This window comes from Diceros bicornis, chromosome 11 (genome assembly GCF_020826845.1).
Source record: "Diceros bicornis minor isolate mBicDic1 chromosome 11, mDicBic1.mat.cur, whole genome shotgun sequence".
Classification (NCBI taxonomy): domain Eukaryota; kingdom Metazoa; phylum Chordata; class Mammalia; order Perissodactyla; family Rhinocerotidae; genus Diceros; species Diceros bicornis.
In genome coordinates, this window is record NC_080750.1 from 45,130,504 (window position 1) to 45,157,496 (window position 26,993).

Genomic DNA, 26,993 nt, shown 5'->3' on the forward strand with positions numbered 1-26,993 from the left:
CTGGTATGAAACCATCATAAACACAAGAAGTCCTTTAAAAGGATCAGATATTATAGGGAATGCACTATTATAAATGTGCATAAATTCCAGGTAACTGCAATTTGTTCTTCTTATAACTAGTGATTTTTACTTGCACTCTTTTTTCATGGGGGTGTCCTAAAATATGTTTACACTTATGTAACTTGTTAAAAAATAATGTATGTATTTTCTTATACCTAGAAATTATTATTTTTAATGCTTTGTAATTCTCTGAATTCCTCAAGTAGAATGCTAAGGAGATAAGTGCTCATACATTTGGTGGATCTTTGGTATAAACTCTATATTTCTTTCAATTTGTTGATTATTTTGTGTTTTATATAAAAGGGCATTAAGTTTCAAGCAAATCCATGTGATTGTATGCCAATTTCAATGCTTTATCCTTTCTATTTTTCCTATTCTAGTCTGCTCCCAGTTTTCAAGAGGAGTCTACGCTATTTTTGGATTTTATGACAAGAAGTCTGTAAATACCATCACCTCGTTTTGTGGAACGCTCCATGTCTCGTTCATCACTCCCAGCTTCCCAACAGATGGCACACATCCATTTGTCATTCAGATGAGACCTGATCTCAAAGGAGCACTTCTTAGCTTGATTGAATACTATCAATGGGACAAGTTTGCGTACCTCTATGACAGTGACAGAGGTAAGTCACAATATCCCTATCTCTTTGTAATGGGTCAAATTCAATGCCTATCCTTGACACTTATATGTGATGTTATAAAACTACACAGCTGTATGCAAGTCCAAGAGTCACTTGGTTTAATTTTGCTATGTAAATGAGTAATGCAATTAGAAACCTGGGAAATATATTTAGAGTAAAACAAAAAAAAAGTTGTGAATGTACCACTTACAGATATAGACTGTGTCAATCCAATGCCCAAATGTTCAGTTGTAATGTTGAAAGCACCTTTTGGCGTCAGTAGCTGAGACCCTATCATGACTATGTTACAACTCAAGGTGAGTGATGTGGCTGCCTTGAAAATTGGTTTAAGTAAAATTTGAATAAATATATAAATAAGACCTACAGAAATTTATAGTTATTAAATATTTTCACATGCAAAAGTTTTATCAGGCAGGGACAATTATTATTAACCTTGCTTTAAAATGAGATTCCTGAATCTCAGAGAAGTTAAAGGACTAGTTCATGATCACCCATGTGTGGTACAGCTGAACACAGATCTTCCAACACCAGACCTATGCTTTTTTCACAATTCTGTGTAATTGTTTATGATGAGATGTTTTTGATTAGCATGCCAATTAGAGTCTTGGCTCATTATACTAAAGGTTTTGTGTGTGTGTGTGTGTGGTGGGGTGGTTTCTTCCTTTGTGTTTCCCATATCCCTTGTTGGAAAGTTTAGTAATAGCAGACCTGCCTGACTTACTTGTTATAGAATCTCAGATGTTCTTAACCATTCCTGGGTCCATGATTCAGCTTCAGTCGGTCTGTGTACTTCCTAGAATTGTAGGAACATTTTGGGCACATGTTCATCTTTGTATTTTTCTAGAGAGTATCCATAACCCAACTCAAAAAGATTGAGAACCACTTTTGTAAGAGTACCTAAGTACCAAACTCTGCTTCCTTCAGCAGCTTGCTTCCCGGAGTATTTAAAGGTTCAAATGAAAACCAGACACCTGTTTCCACCAAGAGAGGCACCTTTTTAACCCGCAAAGGCAGACAAGAAGAGAGCCAGCCATCAGTCCATTCTCCATTGATCAGTTTGTAGTCATTTACTGCAGCAGTCCCCAGTCAGGAGTGCTTAAGCAAGGTGTCTGATTCCCTTCCCCGTCCTCCCAGTCCTGGGAATAACACTCAGTGGAAAAACCAGTCAGCACTATACAAGCTGAAAAATTTTGCTATGTTAACAGCTTTTTCCCCCCTGCTTTGAGAAGGGAGAGCTTTTCTATTCCCGTGGGGAATGAAAAACTAAAACAGAACCATTTAAAGTAAATATGGATTCCAATGTGCTGGATGATTCTGAAGCATACTTCTTATTAATGTGATAAAAAGGCTCATAAAACTGATCTTATTCGTAGTATTTCCGCTTGCTCTCTGCTAAGTCCCTCAGTCCTCTCTTCTGTGAATAAAGCTAGCCTGAAATTTGGGAGTATTCTTAATACCTCTTTCACCCTTGCATCCTATTGATGTGATTTCTACCACCTAAATATAGTTTATCTCTAAACGCTCTTCTGTTTCATCGTCATCACTCCAGGCCAAGCTACCATTATGTGTTCATTCTGTCATCTCTCCATTTCCACACTTCTTTATTTTAAATTCATTTTACACAAAGTAGCCAGAATTTTTAAATACTTTTCAATACTGTTGTGAACACATCACTTCCTTACTTAAAACACTTCAATGGCTTCACATTATAATGAGGATAAAATTGAAAATTCTTAACATGACTTTAAGGTCTTTGAAGTATCTGGTTCCTGCCAATTCATACCATTGCCCTACTCACTCACTAAGTTAAATCCATCTAAATAACCTTTCACTTTTTCAGATGCACCAAATTCTTTCACCTTAAATCTCTGCACATGTCTCTAATTCTTTCTCCTCCTTCACATCTCAGTTTATATGGTGTTTCCACAGAGATGCATTTCATGCTGTTATTCTCTCTCAGAGCAATCTCTTCTTTTCCAACATAATACTTATCACAACTTGCAATTAATAGTGGTGTTCATTCTTTCATCCAAGAAGTGCTATTGAGCTCCTACTGTGTTCCAGGGACTGTGTTAGTCACACAGGCTAAGCATTATGCTATTTGTTTAAGATCTAGCTATAAGCCCCAGGAAGGCAACGCTCAGGCAGTATCCAGTACACTGGGTGTACAGCTTTCAACTGTACACACAGTACTTAAGATAATGCTGGAACAGAGTTGATATTCAATAAATAGGGTTAATAAATGAATGAGTTAAGCGTCTGTGCATTTTAAGTTTGAAATGATATTAGAACCTGAATCTTGCTTGCTAAATCGAAGGATCAAAAGATGGATTCTCTTTACTGTTTGACAAAGTTGAAGGTGGCATTTTTAGTTTAAGAACATACTTCCTCATCACTATGACTACCTCTAGTTGAAACTGAACTTTTGAGAAATTCAAATAGACAACAGCTGACATAAATAGAAAAAGAGAAACTCTAGTATTTGAAGAGAGATACTGAAGAAGGAAAAGCTCTGGGAAATGATCGGGTGAAGATGGATGGATTATGTACTTGTGAAAAGAACCTGAGACATTTTTAAATGACTTTATTAATACTTTAGAAATATTAAATGAAATTGAAGTGATGAGATAATCTCCAATTATTAAATTATACAAATTGATTTGAGTTCAACTGCGTCTGTTGAGAGACGAACATCAAAGTAGAGTTATACTGTTAAGTAATTATATATTAAAGCCAAAAATGACCTTATGGATACATTTTTAAGGTGTTATCAAAGAGCTGCTCATGTTTTAATATGAGTATTATTATCCTGGCCTTTCATCCGAAACTATTTTCAGAGATAAATGTGTAAGACTCTCAAAATATTGGCAAAAGGCTTGACCTTTATGTAGTGTTCTACTTGACTCATGGAAATGGAATTTTTGCTATCTGATTGTTTCTGATTAATGTCTTAATTTATATAGCTTTGCCATCATATTACATTTTTACAAGTTTATTCATGCATTTGTCATGTGACTTGGTTTCTTTCCTTTGGTCCTTAACCCATTTCTCTTACATTTCAAGGGAGCACTCCTTATTTTAATGTTACATGATTTGAGAATGTGTCTGTGTTCCCTTTATCTGTATTATGCATGCTTTTAAAAATAGATTCTATGATTCCATTTTCTCAACTTATATCTCTAGATGCCTCAATTTCAAACAATATGGTCTGTTCTTGATGTGGCACTCTCTTCACTTTCTCGATTGTGTGTTCTTTTTTCCAGTTTTTAATAATCTTCTCTGAGAATCTAGATCAGATAAACATATTGTTAAATTTTAATTTCTGAATATATAAATTGATGTTCTTTTGAACAGCATGAGGCCCAAGCATGAAAATGGCTCTCCCACGTTCTGCCATGAATATGAGCTAGACGAAAAAGACATAAAAAATTTTTATGCTTCTTCATTGCACTGCTCTTAATTGAGACTTCCAGTTAAACCATTCCTGCTTCCGGCTGTCCATCCAAATGCTGAACAACAGGGCCAGGAGACTACATCCCAGCTGTAAACAAAGAAGGACATCGATGCATCCTGGTCCTTGTACAGATCATCTTTGACTATTTTAAGTTTACTGGTGAGAGGAGTGCTGAAACTGTTCAGTTGGTGCCGTGTGACCTTTTAGGATGCTGGTGTCTTCTCTTTATCCAAGCCGTGTTGCAGCAGCCTGCCCCTCTTTAATGACCCCAGTACCCTTCCTAGGATCTGCATATTATTACTTCATAGGGAGTAGGTAGATAGATCTTCAATACATTTTGAACTATAGAGTAATAGGGTTACCTATGTTAATGCATTAAATATAGTTTTATCTTTGGATATATATGTACTAAATTTGAGCCAGGACTTAATCAAAAAGTGGTTTATATTTATTGGCTCAATGTCAATAAGATAAGGTAATACAATAGGTAAAACCAGAACTAATGCTTTATATCTTTATGTCTTGGTTTGAATTTTGAGCCATACTCTTTGTCCCCTGAAGAGAAAGCACTTTGATTCCAGTTCCAAGAAGACATCATGCATAGAATAAAAATGCTTCCAAATTGTAAATTTCTTTTCAGATGTTCCTGAGAAAGTCAATGAGGGAAATATATGTTAACCTAATCTGGCCTAGGCATGCTGCCATGATTTAGTGATCATAAATATTAATTTTTATGCCTGAAAGATGAATAAGGGCAGTGAATTTTAAATGGAGCAAAGAAAATATTTTTAAGAAGAAAGACATGGTCTGAATGAAATATACCTATTTGCAGTAATCATTTTTAATCCCACCCATTAATGTGCAAACTAAGACATTTAGACTTCACCTGTTTTTAGGCTGATGACTTTTTGATAACTCTCTCACAGTATTATTAACACTAGCTCAAGATGAGACTGTGAACTACCGCTAGTAACACTTTGAGAGAGTTTTAGGGAGATTATCAGCTTACAAATAAGTTATACAGCTAAAACTAGTCTGGTAACAATCAGGCACATGAAGAAGTAATGTAATCCAACAATACTGTAGTCCAGCCATTCTTTATTTTAGCCAAAAGTCTGAGAGTTTAGAACTTAATTTCAGACCTTGTAATATTCTTGAAGTTTTTTTGGAAGATATTTTAAATATATTTATTAGGAGGAACAGTTAATTTTCTGGATTTTTTTTTCTATTTGTAGATGAACACCTGCATATCTCAAGTTTTCTTTGTTCTAGGTAATTCAATAATATGAAATCAGTCTCTGCTATAGTAATTCATATATCCTGATATGGTAGTATATATATTAGAGTTGAATGATCACTACTTACTAAAAGCTTTAAATAAACCAATATTTATTTAATACTCCCATTGTCCATACAAGTTTATATTCTGAATTAAGGGATGAATGTATTTATGAAGATACTTCTATGTTAGTTTGGTGGAAGGAAAAGAGGCATATCTCAAGTAATACTTTCTCCCCTAATTAGAATGTGGTACCAAGAGATCCAAAACATGAATTTGTGGATGTTTGAAGAACTTAATTTCACCTCAATAGTTGTAACATGCATTTTCAGTGATTTTTAAATTTTAAAATAATCTATTAATTTTAAAGTAACCAGACTTAATACAAAACTCTTAATTGTGGTGAAGGGGCAGATCAAGTTGAGAGAGAGTTTGAGAGGGTCAGTTACTATTACTGAAAAAGCAAATCTAAGACTATGGATTACTAAGCATGGGACAGCAGTCTCTTCAAATCCTGAGTCAGATCATGCCATGGTTTGTGAATTACTTCTGGCTGTCCTTAGGAGACGATTTAATGTTATTAAGTGTTTTCTGAAAAAACTAAATTCATCAAGTCTGATATTGTACCACTTGAGGAGTTTAGCTTCTTAATAAATGGAAGTATTTTTGTTTAGGTTTCATAGGTTACAAAATATTAATTCTGAGAATTTTAATAACAGAGAATTCACATAAACTGTGAGTTACTTTTGACACACAGAATGAATGAGTTTGAATCCCAACCATTTCTTTAAATGCATTCCTTCTGATTTTATACATCATTTCCATATTCTCTGATGAGGTGAATTGCCAATAGATGTTAGGTTTAGAAATATCACTTGATGAAATCCATTTACAAATTGTCATTTATATTTAAAAGTTCTTGTAATATATGTTGGAAGATGGGACAGAATATCAAGAGCGTTATCACTTTTGAAACTTTGGTATGTGGTTAACTTCATAATTAAAAACAATGAAATGAAATAATTTATCACCTAGAAGAAAGGAAGCCCACTTGTAAGCGCTATATGACCATATGTGGATAGCATATAGAACGTCATCCACAGATGTAATGTTTTTAAGGAGGTGACAAGGAAGAGCTGCATAATGTTGGAATGTGGTAAAGTAGGACTTAGACAGTGGAAGTTGTTGTTGTCCTACTTGGAAAGAAAACTGGATAGACTTAATAACTGTTTTCAAGCACATCGATAGCTATCAAATCAATCATGATGACCAGCTGTGTGTGTTCTGTCTTCACTGATGATGAAAAACAGGAAGAGGATTTGAATTGTATCATGGAAGGATTTAATTTACTTATAGTGAATGGAAATCATAAGTGATCTATGATGTTTTTAAAATAAGTTTTGTCATGAGTAGATTTTACAGTGGCATGTGCTCTCTGTTTAAACTATCCCTTGAGAAATTCTTGTTTAGCCTATATTTTTTGGTACAAGACTGGATAGAGGAAATGAATTTTGTTGTTTTGCCCAAAAAACTGAATTCACTGTAAGTTCAGTTTATGGTTCAATTTTACAGTTTGAAATAAAAGTGAATTATTTTCAATTTTCATTATGAAATATTTTACATAACAAAATAGGGAGAATAATATGAAGACTCCCAAGGACTCTTAATTCAGCTTTATTAATGACCGATATATGAAGAATCTTATTTTATCTATATCCCTCTGCCCTTCACAATTATTTTGAAACAAATAACTGATATCGTCATTTTATCTGTAAATATTTGTTTATATTTTGAAAGAAATTTCTCGTTCTAAACATAACCACAATATCATTATCATTTATAGACAAAATTAACAATAATTCTTTAATATCATCATTTTTTTTCACAGTTTGTTTGAATCAGGATAAAAATGAGGTCCATATATTGCAATTGTTGATTATATCTCTTAATGCTTTTCTAATGTAATATAGAGTTTCTCACAGTCTGGATTTTGATGATTGCAACACTATGGTATTTAACATATTACTCTGTGCCATATATTCCTGATGAATTGGTAGTTAGATCTAGAAGCTTGATGAGATTCATGTTCACTTTTTTAGCATGAATACTTTATAGGTGGCATTGAATATTCCCATTCGGAATACTCATGTAACTTCTGGTTGTCTCTCTTTTTGTGTTGTTAGCAGCAGTTAATGACTGTTACCTTGATTCATTAATTCACCAGGTGTTACAAGATGGTTATAATTATAAATCTATATTCGTTCATCATTTATTAGCTGGAGTCTTTCCAAGAAGAGAAACCTCCCTTAATTAATTATTATCCTGAGTATAGTACATAGAGTAAAGACAGGAAAATGCTTCTTTCTCTTCTTTTATTTACCAGATTTCAAAATAACTTGGCTCCCTAGCATCCTTCAAAGGCAACCAAATATTTTTAAAAATATTATTATGAATTCATGGATTTAAAAAATTTTATGTATTTAATACCTTTGCAGTTATTGTTCTTATTGATATTCAAATTGCCTTATCTTTATTTAAAGTGATTCCGATCAAATTGGCTCCTGAGTCTTTTGACACATTGCTGATCGTTTTGGAGAGCTTCCTTGCTTTCTGGTATCACAAGATGTTATTGACTCCTTTTGTATACTCTTGGCCAATATTGAAACAAAATTTTTAATGATGTTTTACAGTTTCAAATAGTTTTCAACAATATTTAGAATGCACATTTTTTTGCCCTTGTAAACAGATTTAAGTAAAGTTAATAGGTGATTGAAGTTCCTAGTGCGATGTGATCACATTAGGTGAATCCCACATTTTATAGGTAAAAGGGAATCAGTGTTCTTTTGAGAAAGATGCAGGGCTTTCTGGCATCACGAAGGTGATGTGATGAGTTCTGAATTCTTTTTGGAGCCTTGATTTTGTGTTGTTCATCAAGCTATTAATAGAAATGGTGAATTTGCATTGGCTGTGAAGAGTTGTAGTGGTGTGAAAGACAAGTTTATGTACTACTGGTTTTCCAAGTAGTTCATAACTGCAGATTTAACTTTAGAAAATAAATTCCTAAGTTTTTTTCCCTCTCAATCCTACATTATGAGGTAATGTATGAACAATTAAAAATAAAAATAAAATTTTCTAAGTTTTATGATGCTATAAGGAAAGTTACTAATAAATAGTAAAATGATCTCATTTGGGAAATTAAGTAAATGTAACAAATCTGTGCTAAAAAACTAACTGCTACCATCTGGTTAATAGGTGAACATTTTAATCTCTATGGGATCAGTCCCAATAACAAAAAATGATATTAACAGAAGATTGAGGGGAAAAAAACAAACAACTGCTGACTGGAAAACAATAGGAGGAAATATAGCAGCCTTATAGAGATTATTGGTTCTTATACTCACATAGACTCACAGAGATTCATCTCACTGAAAGTGTACTCAACCTTTTGAGGATATTAATATAAAAGGATAGACTATCATATATAATGGAACAATTTTTTCCATTCTATAAGAGAAAGACATTTTTGTGATGTCTTTTGATTTCGCTTAAACCAGAGGTATTAAAGACATTACACTGGTATTATCCAAAAGAAGACAGCCGAGAGAGCTGAAAAGAGGGGATAATATTTTCCCCCCAAACTGTGACTCTTTCAGTCAGAACAATAGCATTTAGATAAAAGTTTTTGATGTGAAGCGGAAATAAGTGGATGTTGATAAAGATCGTAGCTGTAGCTTTTTAGAGGAGTCAACATCACCTTGGTTGCACAAAAATGTCAGCCTTAAAAATATATTCTGAGTTATACAACACAATTCTGAGTTATTCAAGTATCTTTATCAGTCATCATTTTTCCTTTCCTTCCCAGGCTTATCAACACTGCAAGCTGTGCTGGATTCTGCTGCTGAAAAGAAATGGCAAGTGACTGCTATCAATGTGGGAAACATTAACAATGACAAGAAAGATGAGACCTACCGATCACTTTTTCAGGATCTGGAGTTAAAAAAGGAACGGCGTGTAATCCTGGACTGTGAACGGGATAAAGTCAATGACATTGTAGACCAGGTTTGCTACTCTCTGTTTTCTAATGGCACTAAATGTAGAATATGCGAATATGCGTGCGATAGCAGCATTTGCGATGAGTGTCTGTGTGAGGTGCTTGAACAGCAGTTTTTACTTTGTGATTTATGTAGGATGCAGCAAAGATCATCAATTAAATGATCTCGGGCTTCAGTTAGCAATAGCAGATGGTTTTCGATAATGCTGACACGTCATACTGATCATGAAATATATAATTCCTGACTGATGTTTTACATTTTAAGTGTTGCCCTAAACTTTGATATTTTTAACTGGAAACTTAAAATTTAATTCTGTTGGACTTTTTAGAGATAAAGAAATAGACATGTATTAAGTGAAAATAAGTCTGGGGCCTAAGGGAAAAGTGAGTGAATTCTTCGGCAATACACGAAGTACTTATTAGAGTACAGTGTGGTGTGCCAAGCCTGTATTGTTGTCTAAATGAGGCTGTCTTCAGAGAAAGTATGTATTTGTTTTTCCAAGAAGTAATATTTTCCTCCTACTAGGTAGGTTTTGTGTCACTATGAAACTTGTAATCTATGAAATTAAAATATGTAGGAAAGACGCATTCAGTCTGTGTTTACTGATTGAGGAGTAAACTAGACATATTAATTTGGAATGTTTTAAAAAGTAAAATGATACCGGAGGTAAGGATATTTCATCTATGCTTACCGTATCACTCTGCTTCTGTTTAAGATCTTTCAGGACAGGACAGCCATGCAGTAACATCCTAATGATAAGAATAAAATCCCCTATGTTTTATACATAGGATAAGTGACCAGGGTGGTGAAGTAGCATTATGATTTACAAAGTAAGGTTCTCCTTCACTGGGTATCTGCTTCTATTCCCAGCTAATAAACATGTGTGTGTGTGTGTGTGTGTGCACGTGCACACGCACGTGCATGTATAATGGTGACTGCTAGTTCCTTGGAATAATATAGGATTGGAAGAAAAATACACAGTTGAGTATGTATTTCTTGGTCCTTCCATGGTTTGAGGAGAAAATTAGATGCACTAATTTGTATAACACCAAGCACTTTGCAAACATAAATGTTGATGAAGCCTTAATTGATATATAATAATATAGACTCTAAGACATACAAAATGGATCTCTCATGAAATATTGAATAACTGAATAAATTTAGCTTATTATAAAAAAGGACTAAAAGTTGTGTGCCAGAGAAGTGAACATTTCATTAGAAAAATCTTGATTCCTGTCTCAGGAGATGAAGTTAGGATTGTTTTTAACCTGAAGGCCTCTTGTTTGTATGTGAACTTCAACAACTCATTTGAATTTCATAGGAGATTCTCATTAAACCTGAATTTTAATAATAGTCATTAGTCTTTGGTTTAAAAAGTTTAAGTATTCATGACTCATCATAATAAATGTTGGCGAAAGCCTATATGAAAATAATTCTTTCCAAAACTAGAAGAGAAAAACTACAAGAGAAACTGGGAATTTATGGAATGTAGTGTTTTGTAGCAAATATATGATCATGATTAAATAATGTCCATATGGACATCCATTCAAAATGCACAGAATATTTTGCACATATATATTATTTGTATTTTCATAAGACACTCTTGAATGTGTTCAATGAGTATGTACAATGGATGGTTGTGTCATTCAATAAACATTTATTGAGGACATCTTCTATGTTTGGAATGAGGGATGAAAAGAAAGGTAAGAAAGAGTGGTGTTTGTACCCCATGAACTCATTGTTTAGAGAGGAAGAAAAAATGTACACATGTAATACTACAATATTGCAACTTACACAATGTGGTCTAAGAGGATGGAGGAGGAAGTACCTATCTTAATAGGAGTGGGATGATCTCGGAAAGATTCACATACGGGTGGCATTTGGCTGTTTTGGATTCATTCATTTATTCTTGCAATAAATTTCCCTGAATGTCTAATGTTTGCTGGACAGGCTCTTAGTAGATCCAAGAAAGTAATGTTAAACAAAACAAAAACAGGCAAGGCCCCAGCCAGGTGAATATTTATGATGTATTTACAGAAATTAATATGTAATTATAATAATGGTATTTGTTAAGAATGAAAATGATAGGATGTTATGAGTGAGAATTATGGAAAGAAATAATTTAGATTGGGAGATCATGGAAGACCTTCAAGGAATAGAGTCTACCAGGCAAAAGATGGGGTTGAAGTACATTTTAAGAAAAGGAAACACTATTTACTTATTTACTCTATTAATACTTACAAGAGAATAGAGATGAGATGAAATTTTAATTTTCATAATAGCTTAAAGTTAGAAATACAATTGAATTGTGTTAGACTGTGAGTATTTTATCATATGATAAAACCTTGGAGGCACTTATTTCTAGCTGTAATTAGGTAGGAAAAGAACTCAGCCATCAAAAACATTTAGAAATTAACATAAATTTTCTGTTGTTAGTGTAATACTAATGGTTATTTAAAGCAAAAAGAGATGGTGGTTATTAGTATGCCAATACTAATTCTTTATGCAGAAGTAGGGCTAGTGAATTTTCATATCCCTCCTTTCTCTCAATGAACACTAAACTCAAGTAGGGACTATGGATAGCACCATTTATCCTATGCTTTTTCTTAATTCGCAGAAGGAAGACATGCATGATTCAGAAAGTAGAATGTACACTAAGCAGAGCCAACAGCTGTCAGTAAGAAATATGAAAGACATAATCAACTCTATTCAGCTGATACTAATTAATATATTTTTCAGTCAGAACGACATCTTTTCTTCAGAATTCTCCCTTCAATACAGAAGCTTCAGTTTCTTGGAAAAGGCAATTTAGTTGTGTTATACAAATAGGTTAGAAATTAATATAAGCCCTAACCCCCTTCCAAATAGCTACCACTTAGTATTAAAGTGGCATATGGTGTAATCCTTCCTAGGATTTTGCCCTTGATCTTTAACTAAACGCATTACTTTCAAGCACCGGACTTTGTCTGGGATGAGGGAAAGTCAGGGAAATCTTCTAGGAGGTAACATTGGGCTGCGATTCATTGTTCCTTAGGAGTAAATAAGACAAAGGGTCTGGTGGTGTAGAGAGCTTTCCAAGCAGAGGGAACAGAATATGTCAAGCCCAGAAGTGACGAAAAGAAGCCTTTATGTGCACAAAGAAACCAAAAGAGGGCAGTTGTGGCTCTAGTGTAGAGAGTAAAGATAGGCCTGGGGAAGTTTGCGAGATCGTTGGATTTTGAAGCATATGAAGGATTTTTTTTATTATGCTAACAGCAGTGAAAATCCACCAAAACAGTTTAATCAGGGAAGTGAGATAATGTTTTGAATTTTTGTTTATAGTTCTGGCATTTCATGCTTTCCATTGGTGTGACTATTTTCTTAAAGATAGAAATCACATTTGAATATCTAAGTACTAGGACTGCAGCATGGCTATGTCACCTATTTCTACTCTCCTCATAGTTGATATAGATCAGTGAAAATCAAATTGATTCAGTAATGTCACAAACTGTTGTGAGCATCACCAAAACAACCACTTGTTCCATGATGTATTTATCTCGCCATTGATTTTTGACTTAGATTTCTGGGGCAAAATTAGCTTCTCTGATACTTTGCTGCCTCAAGCTGGAAAATAATAATGTTCATTTGAACTAAACTATAAACATTTCAAGATTCTTAAGATAGGAATATTATTTTATAGATCCATATAAGAATTCTTTTATACGCCTTTTAATATTCTTTTTATATTTATGTACTATCATAAACTCTATATGTGTTTATCTTTGAGTGTAGATGTGTAAATATAAAATCTCAGATGCTGGTTTCAACTGTGTAAGCTTTCATTGAGAAGAAAAAAACATAGCTTTTGTAGGAATAAAATTATGACATTATGGATTCGACATGTTGTTGGTTTTATGTTTCTTAAAATCTTGTGGTCTTATTTTCACTACTGACAAAACCAAAGTAATTATGTTTGTTTGGTCATTGGCTTCTTGAAAGATAGCATTTATAAACCTCTAAAATGTATTGTTACTTTTTCTGAGAGAAATATTGTCTGGATTTGATAATTATATTTTATCAAATATGACTCGTAGAACATCAAAAAACATAGATAAAATTCCATTTTTTCCTGAATCAGGTCATAACATCTATAATTTTACATTTATATTATCTACATTTATTAAATAATTGTTTCTTTACCTTTTTAGGTTATTACCATTGGAAAACATGTTAAAGGGTACCATTACATCATTGCAAATCTGGTAGGTGAATTAATTGATAGTTATTATTTTGCTAGAGATGCTTATTAATTAAAAAAATAATTTTGAATGGCCAATATTTATCAGTAGTATTTTTAAAAACGTATTTTATTATATTGATCAATTAGAAGTGATAATATTTTTCTGAATTTGTTATGTTTTAGATTTACTCCCCACTTTACATTTTCTAATCAATTTCCTATTACTATAAATATATAAGAAATTATAGAGTAATATTTGACAAGATTTATAAATTGTCTTAGAAGTCATATTTTAACTAAGGGAAAATTTTCAAAAACATATAAAATTTAAATTGTTCAAATTTCCCCTTGTTTCTCATTATCACTATGTTTTATAAACTTTACCCTTTGCTTATTCTTTTAAAGTTTTTAGTATATACAATATTTGATATGAATGCACATTTGTGAGAATATGTCAGTGCAAAATTAAACCTGGAGATATCTAGAATATTTATATACTATATATTATTTATTTCTAGTTTTCTACCTGCTATATAAGCAACACAAAGAAAATTGAATTCCTATAGCTGATCACTTTTTCACTGGGATTTCTATCAAATTAAGATTATACTGAACATCCAAATGGTTAATTGTATCTCCTTCTCTTAAGTATAATCAGTCAATTTAGAATTATCATTAGACATTTCTTTTTTCAAAATAGTTTTTATATCAGAAGTACAATGAACTTACAACTTTACTGTTGCAAAAGTTTATATTCTTTTAATAAGTATGATTCTACGTGGTTGAGGACACCTAGCCTCAGAAAAAAGGTAGAGAAAAAGAGGGAGAGAGGGAGAGAATGAGAACTTATTCGAAATAGCATAAAAGGACTCTGAAAAGGTTGCATATTTATACAAATGTAGATTTATTTCATGGTTTATATAATATCAGATTGTTACATCAGAAGACATTATTTCTAGTAGTGGTGGAAAGAGATTGAAAAAAACTTACAACCTTACAACTGATAAATATTGTTTTCACTAGAAGGTGGCACCAGTGGTTTAGAATATTAAATCTCTAATCTACATGCTTGGGAGAAGTTGGTTGTTCAAGATAAAATTTCTGTTTGGCAATGAAATGGCTAACTACTATAAAAATTTATTGAAATTACTCTTTTAATATGATATTATAGATCCTAAATGACTCCCTACCAGAGAAGCAAGAGTTAAAATAGATGAAGCTCTGTATTCACTCTCTTCAGAACCACATTCTGTGCGGGGAACAGCCTGCCCAGTCAGTCCCCTGTGTGAGTCGTGCCATTTGATGAACAACACAGAGCCACATTGAGAGCTGTGATCTTTAAAAATGTCCAGATGGAGAAGATTATATTGGAACATTGAGAAATAATGACAGAAGGTGGCTCATCAATTTGAGAGTTGATATATGATGCTATGAAAAAGGAAAAAAGTGTTCAAATGAACAAAGTAAAAAGATTAAAAAAAAAAAATTAAAGCAAGTTCATGCTGCTGTCATGCTTCTAGGGAGAAATTTACCTAAAATTTTATCTTAATTCAAGTTCCGTTTTTCCTTTTCTGAATACTTGGTATCCTCACCATGTGGAAATTCTAGTGAATCAGTAAGCTTGAGGAATCTGTCGAGTGTTGCAGTTTCTGAGAATTTAGAGAACCCTTGAAAATTTCACTAACATTTAAAATTGAAGCATGCCATCCAATGTTGAAGTGCTTTCATCTTCCAAACTCTTGATTGGGAATGTTCCTTTTTCCTTGTACAGCGTCTAATGAGTGTTAAAGTAGGTGGTTATAAAAGATAGAAAAATCCTCAGATATTGTTATTGATTAGTTTTTTCAGGAATTGCTGAATGCTTGATTAGGTTCCCCAAACACAGGCTGTGATTAAGTTCCTGATACAGTATTTCAAAAGATAAGCTGTACATAAAGTGACGAAGTAGTGGTCATGAGGGGATCCAGGTCATATTTCTTCAACCCTTCAGATATGGACACAAAGCACAGCCATACTATCGACCTTACAGTGAAGCACAGTCATTGCTGAGCCTTGCCCACGCACACAGAAATTCCAAGAAACTTTTTGGTGTCATACTCTTAAATAGTCAAGCATAACCAGGCATTTGAGAAAAGTCTTTGCCATGAAGGATGCAATACAAATAAACAGAAACAGAGCAGGCAGGAAACATGAGAAAATGGTTTAAAATTGTAAAGAATATCGGCAGAGAAATAAGGGAAAATATATTATCCATAAAAAAAGAGAAAAGGATATTATGAAAAAGATAAAAAAATCAGAGAATAAGAAAGCACTTTGGGAAATTAACTGATTTTTCCTAAAATAACAAGTAAAATTACATGACTTGGAGGATAAAGTTGAAAAAATCTTCCAGATTATGTAAAAACGTGACAATACAGTATAAAATGGTGTGTGCAGAGGAACCTGTAAGGTACTTCACAATTAATCTAAGGGTTACAATGTCTTAACAACAGGCATTCTAGAAAGACAGAATAGTGAAAACAGGGGAAGAAAATTATCAAAGATACATTCAGAAAAATTTCCTGTCACCGAATGACACAAATTTGTCCGTTGAGTACACACAATCATGAAAGAAAAAAGACTTCTTTCATATTTCAAAGAAAATATCATTATGAAAATTCAGAGATAAAAAGAAGATCTTAATGGTTTCTAGCAGGTGGGAGACGGGGAGGAGTATGAAACAAGTCACATACCAAAAATAATTGGAAATCATGACATTGTATTTTTCAGTAGAAACAATAAAAGCCAGTGGAACAACGCCTTCAGCCCTAGACCTGAAGGAAGGCACCAACCTCCATGCCAGCCACAGGATCTATATATATATATTTTTTTTTGTAAGGAAGATCAGCCCTGAGCTAACATCCATGCTAATCCTCCCCTTTTTGCTGAGGAAGACCGACCCTGAGCTAACATCTATTGCCAATCCTCCTCCTCTTTTTCCCTTTTTCTCCCCAAAGCCCCAGTAGATAGTTGTATGTCATAGTTGCACATCCTTCTAGTTGCTGTATGTGGGACGCCGCCTCAGCATGGCCAGACAAGTCGTGCGTTGGTGCGCGCCCTGGATCTGAACCTGGGCCGCCAGTAGCGGAGTGCCCGCACTTAACCCCTAAGCCATGGGGCCGGCCCCCATGCCTTCAGATTATGAGGGTTTCAACTTAAAATTCTATACTCAGCCAAAATACAAATCAAGCGTCAGAGCAAAATAAAGGTATTTTCAGACATTCAATGTCTCAAAAATTTTAACTCCAGCGTGTCTCAGGAAACGATTGAGGACTTGAGCAGAAGGAAGGAGTAAAATATGAGAGAAGAGGGGCCAGCCCACTGGCGCAGCAGTAAATATCGCAGGTTCTGCTTCGGTGGCCCAGGGTTTGCTGGTTCAGATCCTGGGCGTGGACCTACTCACTGCTCTTCAAGTCATGCTGAGGCGGCGTCCCATATAGAAGAGCTACAAGTCTACAACTATGATATACACCTATGTACTGGGGCTTTGGGGAGGAAAAAAAGAAAAAGAAGATTGGCAACAGATGTTAGTGCAGGGCCAATCTTCCTCCAAAAAAAAAAAAAAAACAAAGAAGAGTGATCAAGGACGCTGGGGAACTACTCAGAGAAGTGGAAAAGGGGCACTAGGCAACAGCTGCAGGGTAGATGGAAAGAGGAACCAATTCGGATCTCAGCATTAGGGAGGAGGTCTCCTGGAAATTAAATTCAGAAAAAATGAAATAGATTACGTATGTTTGAATATTTTACTCATATAAAAATGAACGTTTTCATGGAACAACTGGAAAAAAATAAGGATAGGTATATAGAAAGCTATAGTAGTGAAAAATGAAGCAACTGGTAACATTAGAATGAAATATTATTCAAGAGGGAAAATGTAATCCTAACATTTGGCTTTGCTCTGAATAGCAGAATTATAATATGAAAACAGTGAACATTAAAATGGATGAGGAGATAAATGGTTTCGTAACGTAAAAGAATTACATACTCATCTGGCATAAGCAGAAACTCAATAAAAATATCTAAAATGGAATTAACTAAGAAAGAACAGCAAAAATGTGTTATGCGGAAATATGGAGGTAAATAAGTGAAGAGGAAAATTATTGAAATTGATTGTTTTGAAGCAGCTTAACTGGAGTGGAGCATGGTGGAGTAGAGCAGAAAATCTATGATTTTTCTTATATACTTTTTTGCACTATTTGCATTATTTTGATGAAAAGAAAAACCAAAATTATGAGTCAATAACAAAGTAGTTATCCTTCCCCACACAAATAATATTAAAAATATTTTTAATATGAACAAAAGAGAAAAGATTCTTCTGTAGTTTGGATTCAGAATATTTTCAATCCTTATGCACGACAATAAGGAATTACAAAAATATTTATAATTGTGACGTTAAAATTATGATTTCATCTTGGAGAGAATGTAGTCTCAAATTGAGATGCAATTTATGACAGCACACTATTTGAAATCAATGGAAACACCATATGATAGTTTTAGTAATGACTGAATTCATTCTAATAATGAAAGAGATTGATTTTTTTAATTTAAAATATTTTATAAAATTAATGTGAAATTAATTGTTCTCAGATAATGACTAGGCATTTAGTACCTTCCATTCTCATTTAAAAGATGTTTATATTGCCTGAGAGAATGAACAATTTAAATAGGAATAACTTGCTCATAACGTCGTAGCTCTTGGAGAACTAGCTTAAAGTTATTAGGTATCTGTGACCACATGGTGGTGCTGTGTTGTAGATTCAATAAATAAAACCCACTCCTCATCCATGGAGGATTTCTCAATAAAATGGAGAACTTTTACATAAGTATGACCAGTAAACAATCATTGAATAAGGACCCACTATGATGCCAAGATGACGCTAGGTGCTGGTGAAGAGTATTGGCTGAGAAATACAGGAAACATTTACTAGAGGCTTTTTATGTTTCATGTGTTCCTTGAAATTTGTAAAACCACAATGTATAGAGTTATTTGGTAAATGTTAAGTTCTATTTGGTTCCTAATAGAAAGCCTGATGTAAATGTGTTCTTTTCTAGGGTTTTACTGATGGAGACCTATTAAAAATTCAGTTTGGAGGTGCAAATGTCTCCGGATTTCAGATAGTGGACTATGATGATTCCCTAGTATCTAAATTTATTGAAAGATGGTCAACACTGGAAGAAAAAGAATACCCTGGAGCGCACACAACTACAATTAAGGTATCTGTCTATCAGTATCTACCTCTATATCTGCATCTATATCTACATCAATGTCCTTATCTATATCAATGTCCTTATCTATATCAATGTCTATATCTATATCTATATCAACTGCTGGCGAGTAGCCTGTTCTCTGGGACGCTTTAGGAAGAAGATGAAAAGCTCAATTTGTTTTAGTAATTTAAAAAAATAAATATAATGCTTTATGCAGTCAAACAAAGGATCTTTGAGTGCTAAATGCAATGCACTGCTCTAAGCACTACCCAGACTCATCTTTTATTCTCCCTGCGTTTGGACACGTTGAGGTCTTCACCTGTTAATTCAGTATGTTTTATTGTGTATACACATGCATGCATCTATTTACCTCCAAATATTAAATATTTCTGCTGTTGATAGGAAGGTTTTTCTCTTCCGTTGGTCACCTTATTGAGAACAGAAATAAGAGTAAAACCTGAGCCAGCCTTGATGGCCTAGTGGTTAAAGTGCAGCACTCTCACCGCTTTGGCGGCCCGGGTTCATTTCCCGGTCACGGAACCACACCACTGGTCTGTCAGTTGCCATGCTGTGGTGGCGGCTCACAGAGAAGAACTAGAAGGACTTACACGTAGGATATACAACCATGCACTGGGGTTTTGGGGAGAAAAAAGAAAAAAGGAAGATTGGCAACAGACGTTAGCTCAGGGCGAATCCTTCCCTGCAAAAAAAAAAAAAAAGTAAAACCTGGCGAAGAATGGCTTGAGGAGTGAGTGGGATGAAATGATGTTCACATTCTTCATGAAGCTATATTTATGAAAATTATGAGCAAAAGTTGCAAAACGTTCTCAAATGTATAGCGATTTTGTTTATTTGTGTATTTTAGAGCAGATTGTGAATGAACCAGCTAGGGACAGTGTTATTTCATTTGCTCTCACAGCTATGTTTATGCATCATAGAGAGTTTTGTTGGTTTTTTTTTCCTACACATAACGGAAATAAGAGATATAGACGTTTGGCTTTAAATTTGCATCTGGCTGTAAGACTGGTCCTAGGTAAGGATTAGAAGATTTGAAGTTGTCTACTTTTTGTTGTGTACATGGATCTCATTGATTTTAAGTCAAATTCAAGAAAGCATCCTATAGGATGGTAAAGAATAACCCAGAGTTAATTTTTTCTCAAAATTAGGTAACCTCTTGTTTGGTAACCTTGACTGAGATTCAGCATTAATACCATTTATAACAGTGTTGTGGGCTTGTGGGAGTACCTTCATGTAACAAGGCTGCTGAGAAGGCAGGGACACCTAGTCTTTCAGTTGGTGTCAGTGTATGTCTTCTTCTGCGCTCACTAGAGTTCTGACCACTGGTCCCATTCTGTGGAAATGCAGGCTTCCATCCATTCAGAGACGATGCCATTTAAGTTCTCTGATGAAGAGCGCATGTGGCATTTATCCTCAAATGGAACCAATGTGCTTATTTTGATTACTCTATTAGTCATCATGTTGCCTCCCGCTGCTGCCTGCTGTGAGAATAACGAAAGCAAAATGAGACGATTTTTTCTCATGGAAGTCATATCATTATTAAAGTTCATATGTCATTCATCAAAATGCAAGGCGAATTTGGGGTTTGAGAGATCTTTGGCAGTGCATTTTGTTAACATTTTGCCAAAACCCAGCAGCAGATTTCACTCTGTTGAGAGCCTGCATGGTGACCTTTCTTTGCTCCCTCCCGCTGTAGCATTGCCATCCATACTGCCTCCCTTTTGGCTGCTTCTGCCAAGTTTCAGAGAGATCGTGATGGCCCTTCACTGGAGGTGCTGCAAAGAGCATAGGCTTGTAAGTTAAAAAACGTAGGCTCTAATTCACTGTTTGACCCTAGGCTCAGCGATCTCATCTCCACAATGCAGTAATGGCTGTTACTTCCCAGGTTGCTCTGAAGATTAAACGGCATAGGAGACGATATAGCATTTCCTAGTATAAGCAAGTAGCATATTCTCAATATATGATCTGTTTAAGTAAAGGGAGCAAAAATATCTCTAATTATTTCTTTTTTTGTTGTCTTTTAGATCATTGACTGTACCAGGTATATTGCCTGATGATTTAAATCACGTTTTATTATACTACAATAAAAACTTATGCTATAGGCCTAAAAATCTGTAAAATACAATTTGTTACATCAAATTCTCTCCATGGTTAGGCTTTGGAAATTATATAAACTATATCAAGTTGCGGGAGTATTAAATAAATGATTGTTTTAAAGTTTTAGTCTGCCCCAAAAGTTAGTGCAGTTTCCATAGTTTCCTAATTAAAATCACCCTCATTCAATAAATAGAAGTAAAATCTTAAATGCTTCAACATTTAACATATTTTAATAACCATCAAATATAAATTTCAAATGTTAAATTTCTTCGTTCTTATATCCTGTACAAAAAATAACTCTAGAGTTGCGGCACTGAGATTTTAAGTCTGACTTTCAGTAATTTGCTAATCTGGGGCAACATTCATTCATTCATTCATCAATTCATTTATCCACTCATACTGAGTTTTTACTCTGCAAGCAAGCACTGTTCTAGGTGTCAGAGAACAAAGTTCTAGCCTTCAAGGAATTTATAGTCTTCAGACTAGAAACCAGCAATTACCTTGTAGCATTAATGGAAATTGTCTTGTTGACATCTTAGAACCAATGCATTCTAAACTAAACTTCTGATTTCCCACCACTGTTCCCTCTTTAGCCCCTGCCAACTATTCCTTCAATAGTTTTTCCATCTCAATTGATGGCAACTCCATCTTTTCAGTTGTTACTTCCACCAAAAACCTGGAAATCTTCTTGACTCCTCTCTTTCTCCAGTAACCCACATCCAGTCTGTCAGGAAATCCCATCAGCTCTGCTTCACTTCTTACTACCTCTTCTGCAACCACCCTAAATCCAACCACCCTCATCTCTCTGCCAGGATTATTGCAGTGGTCTCCTAAACTGGTTTCCCTGCTTCCACACTTGCCCCTCTATCTTCCATGTTTGTCGTCCTTTTAAAACATAAATTAGATTATGTCACTGTTCTCTCCAGGCCCTCCAATGGCCTTCAGTTTCACTTGAAGTAAAAGCCAGTCATCCTTTGGTCTGTGAGGTCCTTAATACTCTGTCACCCAGCCACATGTGACCTCGTCTCTTGACAGCTCACTCTGCTTCAGCTATGTTGGCCTTTTTGCTGTTCCTTAAGCATAAAAGGCACTTGCCCACTTTAGGGCCTTTGCACCGGGTATTTCCTCTTCTGGACTATTCTCCCCTTAAATATCTGCATGGCTAAGCCTCTTGCACTCTTTAAGTCTTTGCTCAAATGCCATCTTCTCAGGGAAACCAATAATAGGCTCTCTATTTAAAATTGCAATCTCTCCACCCATCAGGGTATGTCTCATTGCCCTTTTCCTGCTCCAGTTTTTTCCCATTATTACCTTCTAGTGTACTGTATTTATAATTAATTTATTCATTACTTTGTTAATTGTCTGTCTCTTCCAGCTTGAAAGTAAATGCCATGGGGGCAGGGACTTTTGTTGATGTTGTTCATTCACTGATGTATCTCAAGCTTTTAGAATAAGGCTTGGCACCTAGTGGCTATTTAATAGAGGCTTTCTGGATAAACAAACGGAGGGAAGCAAAGAAACTCTGGCAGCTCCCATAAGAACCTCCTAATCTAAGTTCTGGAAGTAAGAAAAAGCTTCTTGGAGGAAGCAATATGGAATTTGAAACTTGAAAGAGAGGTAGGGATTAGGAGAAAGAAGACACAATGGCTCCCCATAGAGGAAATAAGATATGTAAAGTCCCCAGTGCAAGGAAAATATAAGTATTTCCATAAGTCTGGAGGTTGAACAGAGGTGTTTTGAGGAAACTTTGAGAAATAATACTTTAGAAATATGCAGGATCCAGATCTTGTGTGCCCTGTTGACCTACTAAGTAATTTTTTATCTTATTCTGAGAGCGACAGGGAACTACTAGAGGAGAGTGATCATCATGGTTTTGCTACAGGAAGATTACTGGCTGCCCTGGTGACAATAGATTGCAGGTGTGCACTTGATGGCAGGAGAGCTTTTAGAAAGATATGACAAACAATCCAGGCAAAAAATGATAGTTGTCTAAATTGTGGTTGTGGCATGAGGGTGGAGAGAAATAAATGGATTTGTTACATTTGCCAATTCTTCTAATTTTTTTATCTGTAAAACAAATAATAATTGCAAAAATCATAACCATTCATTGATAATATACTGATATAAATTCAGTTGAGAGATATTTGTGGATTAAAAACAAGACTCTGAAAGGCAGTCTGCATCATTTGTATCTTTTGGCCCCAAATCTCATACGATGGTTTGCACAGAGTAGGCACATAATACATATTTGTTGAAATGAAAAATATAAATAAATACTTTGAAAATATCAAATCACTGAGAGAGGAAAAAATAGGTAATTAACATTGCTATGAAATTTGGTTTGAATTTCTACCCTAACATTTGTTATGTTCTTTTATTCAGCCATGGCAGAAAAGTAGTGTTATTTTACTTCACGAAATGTAAAATGACTGTAGTAATCAGAACTGAATCATCCATCATGGCACCTGGATTTGAATGGGACAATTAAAGTGAGCATTTTACCTTCCTTAAAAGAATTTTCAAAAAGAGGCAGATTATAAAGATTTGCCACTATCTCAAAAATAATGTATAAGTATTTCTATTTTTAGTAGATTGTCAGTGTTTTTGGTGTCTCCAGCAACTTGCAAGATATAACTATCCATTCTGTCTTGTAACATCGATAATTGGAACATTAGTTTGACTTTTGTGTCTGCGATGTCCTGTCGGTGTTAAGGAATTCAGCAATAATATGTGACTGACATTTGTGTGGCATTGTAAATAATCCCTTTCCCACAAGGATCTCATTTTACTCAGGAAATGACTTAAAGCACAGACTCAAACTTTCTTAATTGCTGTCCTAAGAGAGTTATTAGGCCTGCCTGAAAATAGTATAATCTTTTTCAGTTCAATAATTAGTGTCATGCATTAAATAGTACCCTGGTGGCTTAATAGAATTAATTCTGCTTTTTGAATATTTTCGCTGAGCAAAACCGCTGCTGGCACATTGGCATCCCCTCCTCCTAATATTGAAAGTATTTTCCACACAACAACCTAGAGGCTTGACATGTTTAGTTTCCTATATTTTATGGTTTAAAAAGTATGTATATGACTGAAATAAACCCATAAATTAAAAAATGTAATAAAAATTAAAATATTGATACAATTACATATTTTATAAAAAATAATTGAAAAATAATATATTGCACTATTTAAGTATATATTACACCATTAAAAATAAAAATACATTACTACTATTTGTAATTATACTGCAGGATATCTGGGTTCATCTCATTTCCACATTTCTTCATCTGTAAAGGGAATAAGTGTAGGTGATCTACAAGATTTTTCCCAAATCTCTAACACCATGATTATGTGACGTGCTAATTTAGGCACTCAATGAAACATACCCTAACATTTCTAATTTTTGCTGAATCTCTCAGTCCTCAAATGGTTCCTCTGTTTCTCAAAGATTGTAGTGACTTGCAGGTAATCATCTCTGAACTCCAGGTGCCAAAATCAAATCCTAAATTACCCTGGAAAATATTTGTTCTTTTTTTCATAGATTATAAAAAATAAGGAACTCTCACCTTGTTAAAAGAGTCCTAGGAAGTTGGGAGAGTTAGAGGGAGGAATTTATGCAACCAACAAAATAAAAGATCTGGTTCTAAGAAAGTCTTTACCTACCTAGGGGTGAATTAAAATCAGACAGTGTGTTGACTTGAGTATCTTTTTTCTATCTTGGTGATCTCATTAGTTTCATCTGAAAATTTGAATCTTTAAGTGAATCTGAAGTTTCAGAATGTAAAAGTCTTGTTCCTTAAGCAAGATTTTCAGTCTGGGATAATATAGGCAAAAATATGTTGGTGTTTAATGTATTCCTTTTGTATGAAGAGTCTTTCTTCACAGTGGATTAAAAATTACTTTTATTATTCATAGAGAATAATAAAATATGTTAATTTTGGTTTCTTGCCAATGGAGCTGTCTTTTCATCCTTGGAAATGTGATACATCTTGTGTGCTTACTAAAGACGTTTAGTTTTTTTTATTTTTTAATTGACTTTTTTTTTTTTAGATTCACAGCAAAATTGAGCAGAAAGTACCAAGTTTCCATATACCCCTGCCCCCAAACATGCATAGCCTCCTACAATATCAACTTCACTCACCAAAGGGATACATTTGTTAGGACTGGTGAACATACATTGACATATCACAATTACCCAAAGTCCATAGTTTGCATTATGGTTCACTCTTAGTGTTGTACATTCTATAGGTTTGGACAAATGTGTAATAACATGCTTTCATCATTACAGTTTCATACAGAGTATTTTCACTGTTCTAAAAATCCTCTGTGCTCTGCTTTTTCCTCTCACCCCACCCCCATCTCTGGCAATCTTTCTGTCATCTCCGTAGTTTTCCCTTTTCCAGAATGTCGTATAGTTGGAATCACACAGTTATGTAGCCTTTTCAAATTGGCTTTTTCCATTTAGTAATACGCATTTAAAGTTCCTCCAGGTCTCTTCATGGTTTGGTAGCTCATTTCTTTTTAACACTGAAATATTCTATTATCTGTATGTACCACAACTTATTTATCCATTCATCTATTGAAGGACATCTTGGTTGCTTCCAAGTTTTGGCAATTATGAATAAAGCTGCTATGAACATTCATGTGCTGGTTTTTGAGTGGACATATGGTTTAAGTTCCTTTGGGTAAATACCAAGGAGTGCAATTGCTAGATCATATGGTAAGAGTATGTTTAGTTTTGTAAGAAACCGCCAAACTGTCTCCCAAAGTGGCTGTACCATTTTGCATTCTCACCAGCAGTAAGCGAGAATTCCTGTTGCTCCACTGATGTTGAGGTCTTATGAAGATTTTGTAACTTTATGCAGTGAAGTTTCAAAGGGCACATGTTCAAAAGGCTTTAGAGGAAATTAAAGATGACCTTACCACGCATAGCCATTTTCCAGAGGGTAGACTGCAGTTGAATTTGAAATTAAGACAAGAATAATTTTAAGTTCATAATGTACTTTCTAATACTATTCTTTTTCCTATGGCTCTAATTGATTCTTGGTCATTGCCAAGAATCTTAAAAAAATAGACTTTCTATATTTTTGTGTGTGTGTGAGGAAGATCGGCCCTGAGCTAACATCTGCCAATCCTCCTCTTTTTGCTGAGGAAGACTGGCCCTGGGCTAACATCCATGCCCATCTTCCTCCACTTTATATGGGACACCGCCACAGCATGGCTTGACAAGCAGTGCGTCGGTGTGCGCCCGGAATCCGAACCGGCGAACCCTGGGCTGCCGCGGTGGAGCACACGTACTTACCGCTTGCGCCACTGGGCCGGCCCCACTTTCTGAAATTTTTCTTGTGACTTCTTACTTATCTTTCCTTGAGCTCATCATTTTTGACCATGTTGATAATTTTGTAAAATGAAGAAACTGAGAATTATGTTGTGTGAGATTCTCCAGAGAAATATCATCCAGTGTTTAATAAGTTTATTTAACTAAATAATTGATGCTATTTTAAAAATGAGTGTGTAAAATTTACTAGGCTATGAAACTGTTAACACCCTAGAATATGTTACACAAAACACTATTTTTATGGAAAGTAATTGGTGTTAAGGAAGTTTTAAAATAGTAATTAGTTAGGACAATGCTGATCAAACAAAGTTAAACTGGAATTATTACTGTAGGATTTCTCAGGGCCTTTAATATGCCAATGTGAGAATCATTTTCTAAACTTACTGGATCACAGACTCTTTTGTAGATCAGGATAGTGGTTTTCAAAACATTATAAAAACAAGCTAGTTTTATACCAGGATAGATAGTAATAAAAGGAAAAAAGAAGGCAAACATGATTGTCAATAACTTGCCTTTTTAGCACATTTTACAACTCACCCAGCTTCTCATTTCCTGTAACTCTCTTCATTTCATGTGGTTTTTGCCAAGCAA

General features: G+C 34.5%; 1 protein-coding gene across 12 annotated transcripts in view; it reads left to right on the forward strand.

The window, feature by feature from the left end:
- GRIA2 (glutamate ionotropic receptor AMPA type subunit 2) overlaps positions 1 to 26,993 on the forward strand; it is a 160,738-nt gene that overhangs the window by 80,965 nt on the left and 52,780 nt on the right. For all 12 annotated transcript variants that reach the window (XM_058550261.1, XM_058550251.1, XM_058550250.1 and 9 more), the window contains exons 3-6: positions 441 to 680; positions 9,294 to 9,490; positions 13,671 to 13,724; positions 18,794 to 18,955. In XM_058550261.1, the coding sequence (XP_058406244.1) occupies positions 441 to 680; positions 9,294 to 9,490; positions 13,671 to 13,724; positions 18,794 to 18,955 (653 nt within the window). The remainder of the gene's footprint in view (positions 1 to 440; positions 681 to 9,293; positions 9,491 to 13,670; positions 13,725 to 18,793; positions 18,956 to 26,993) is intronic.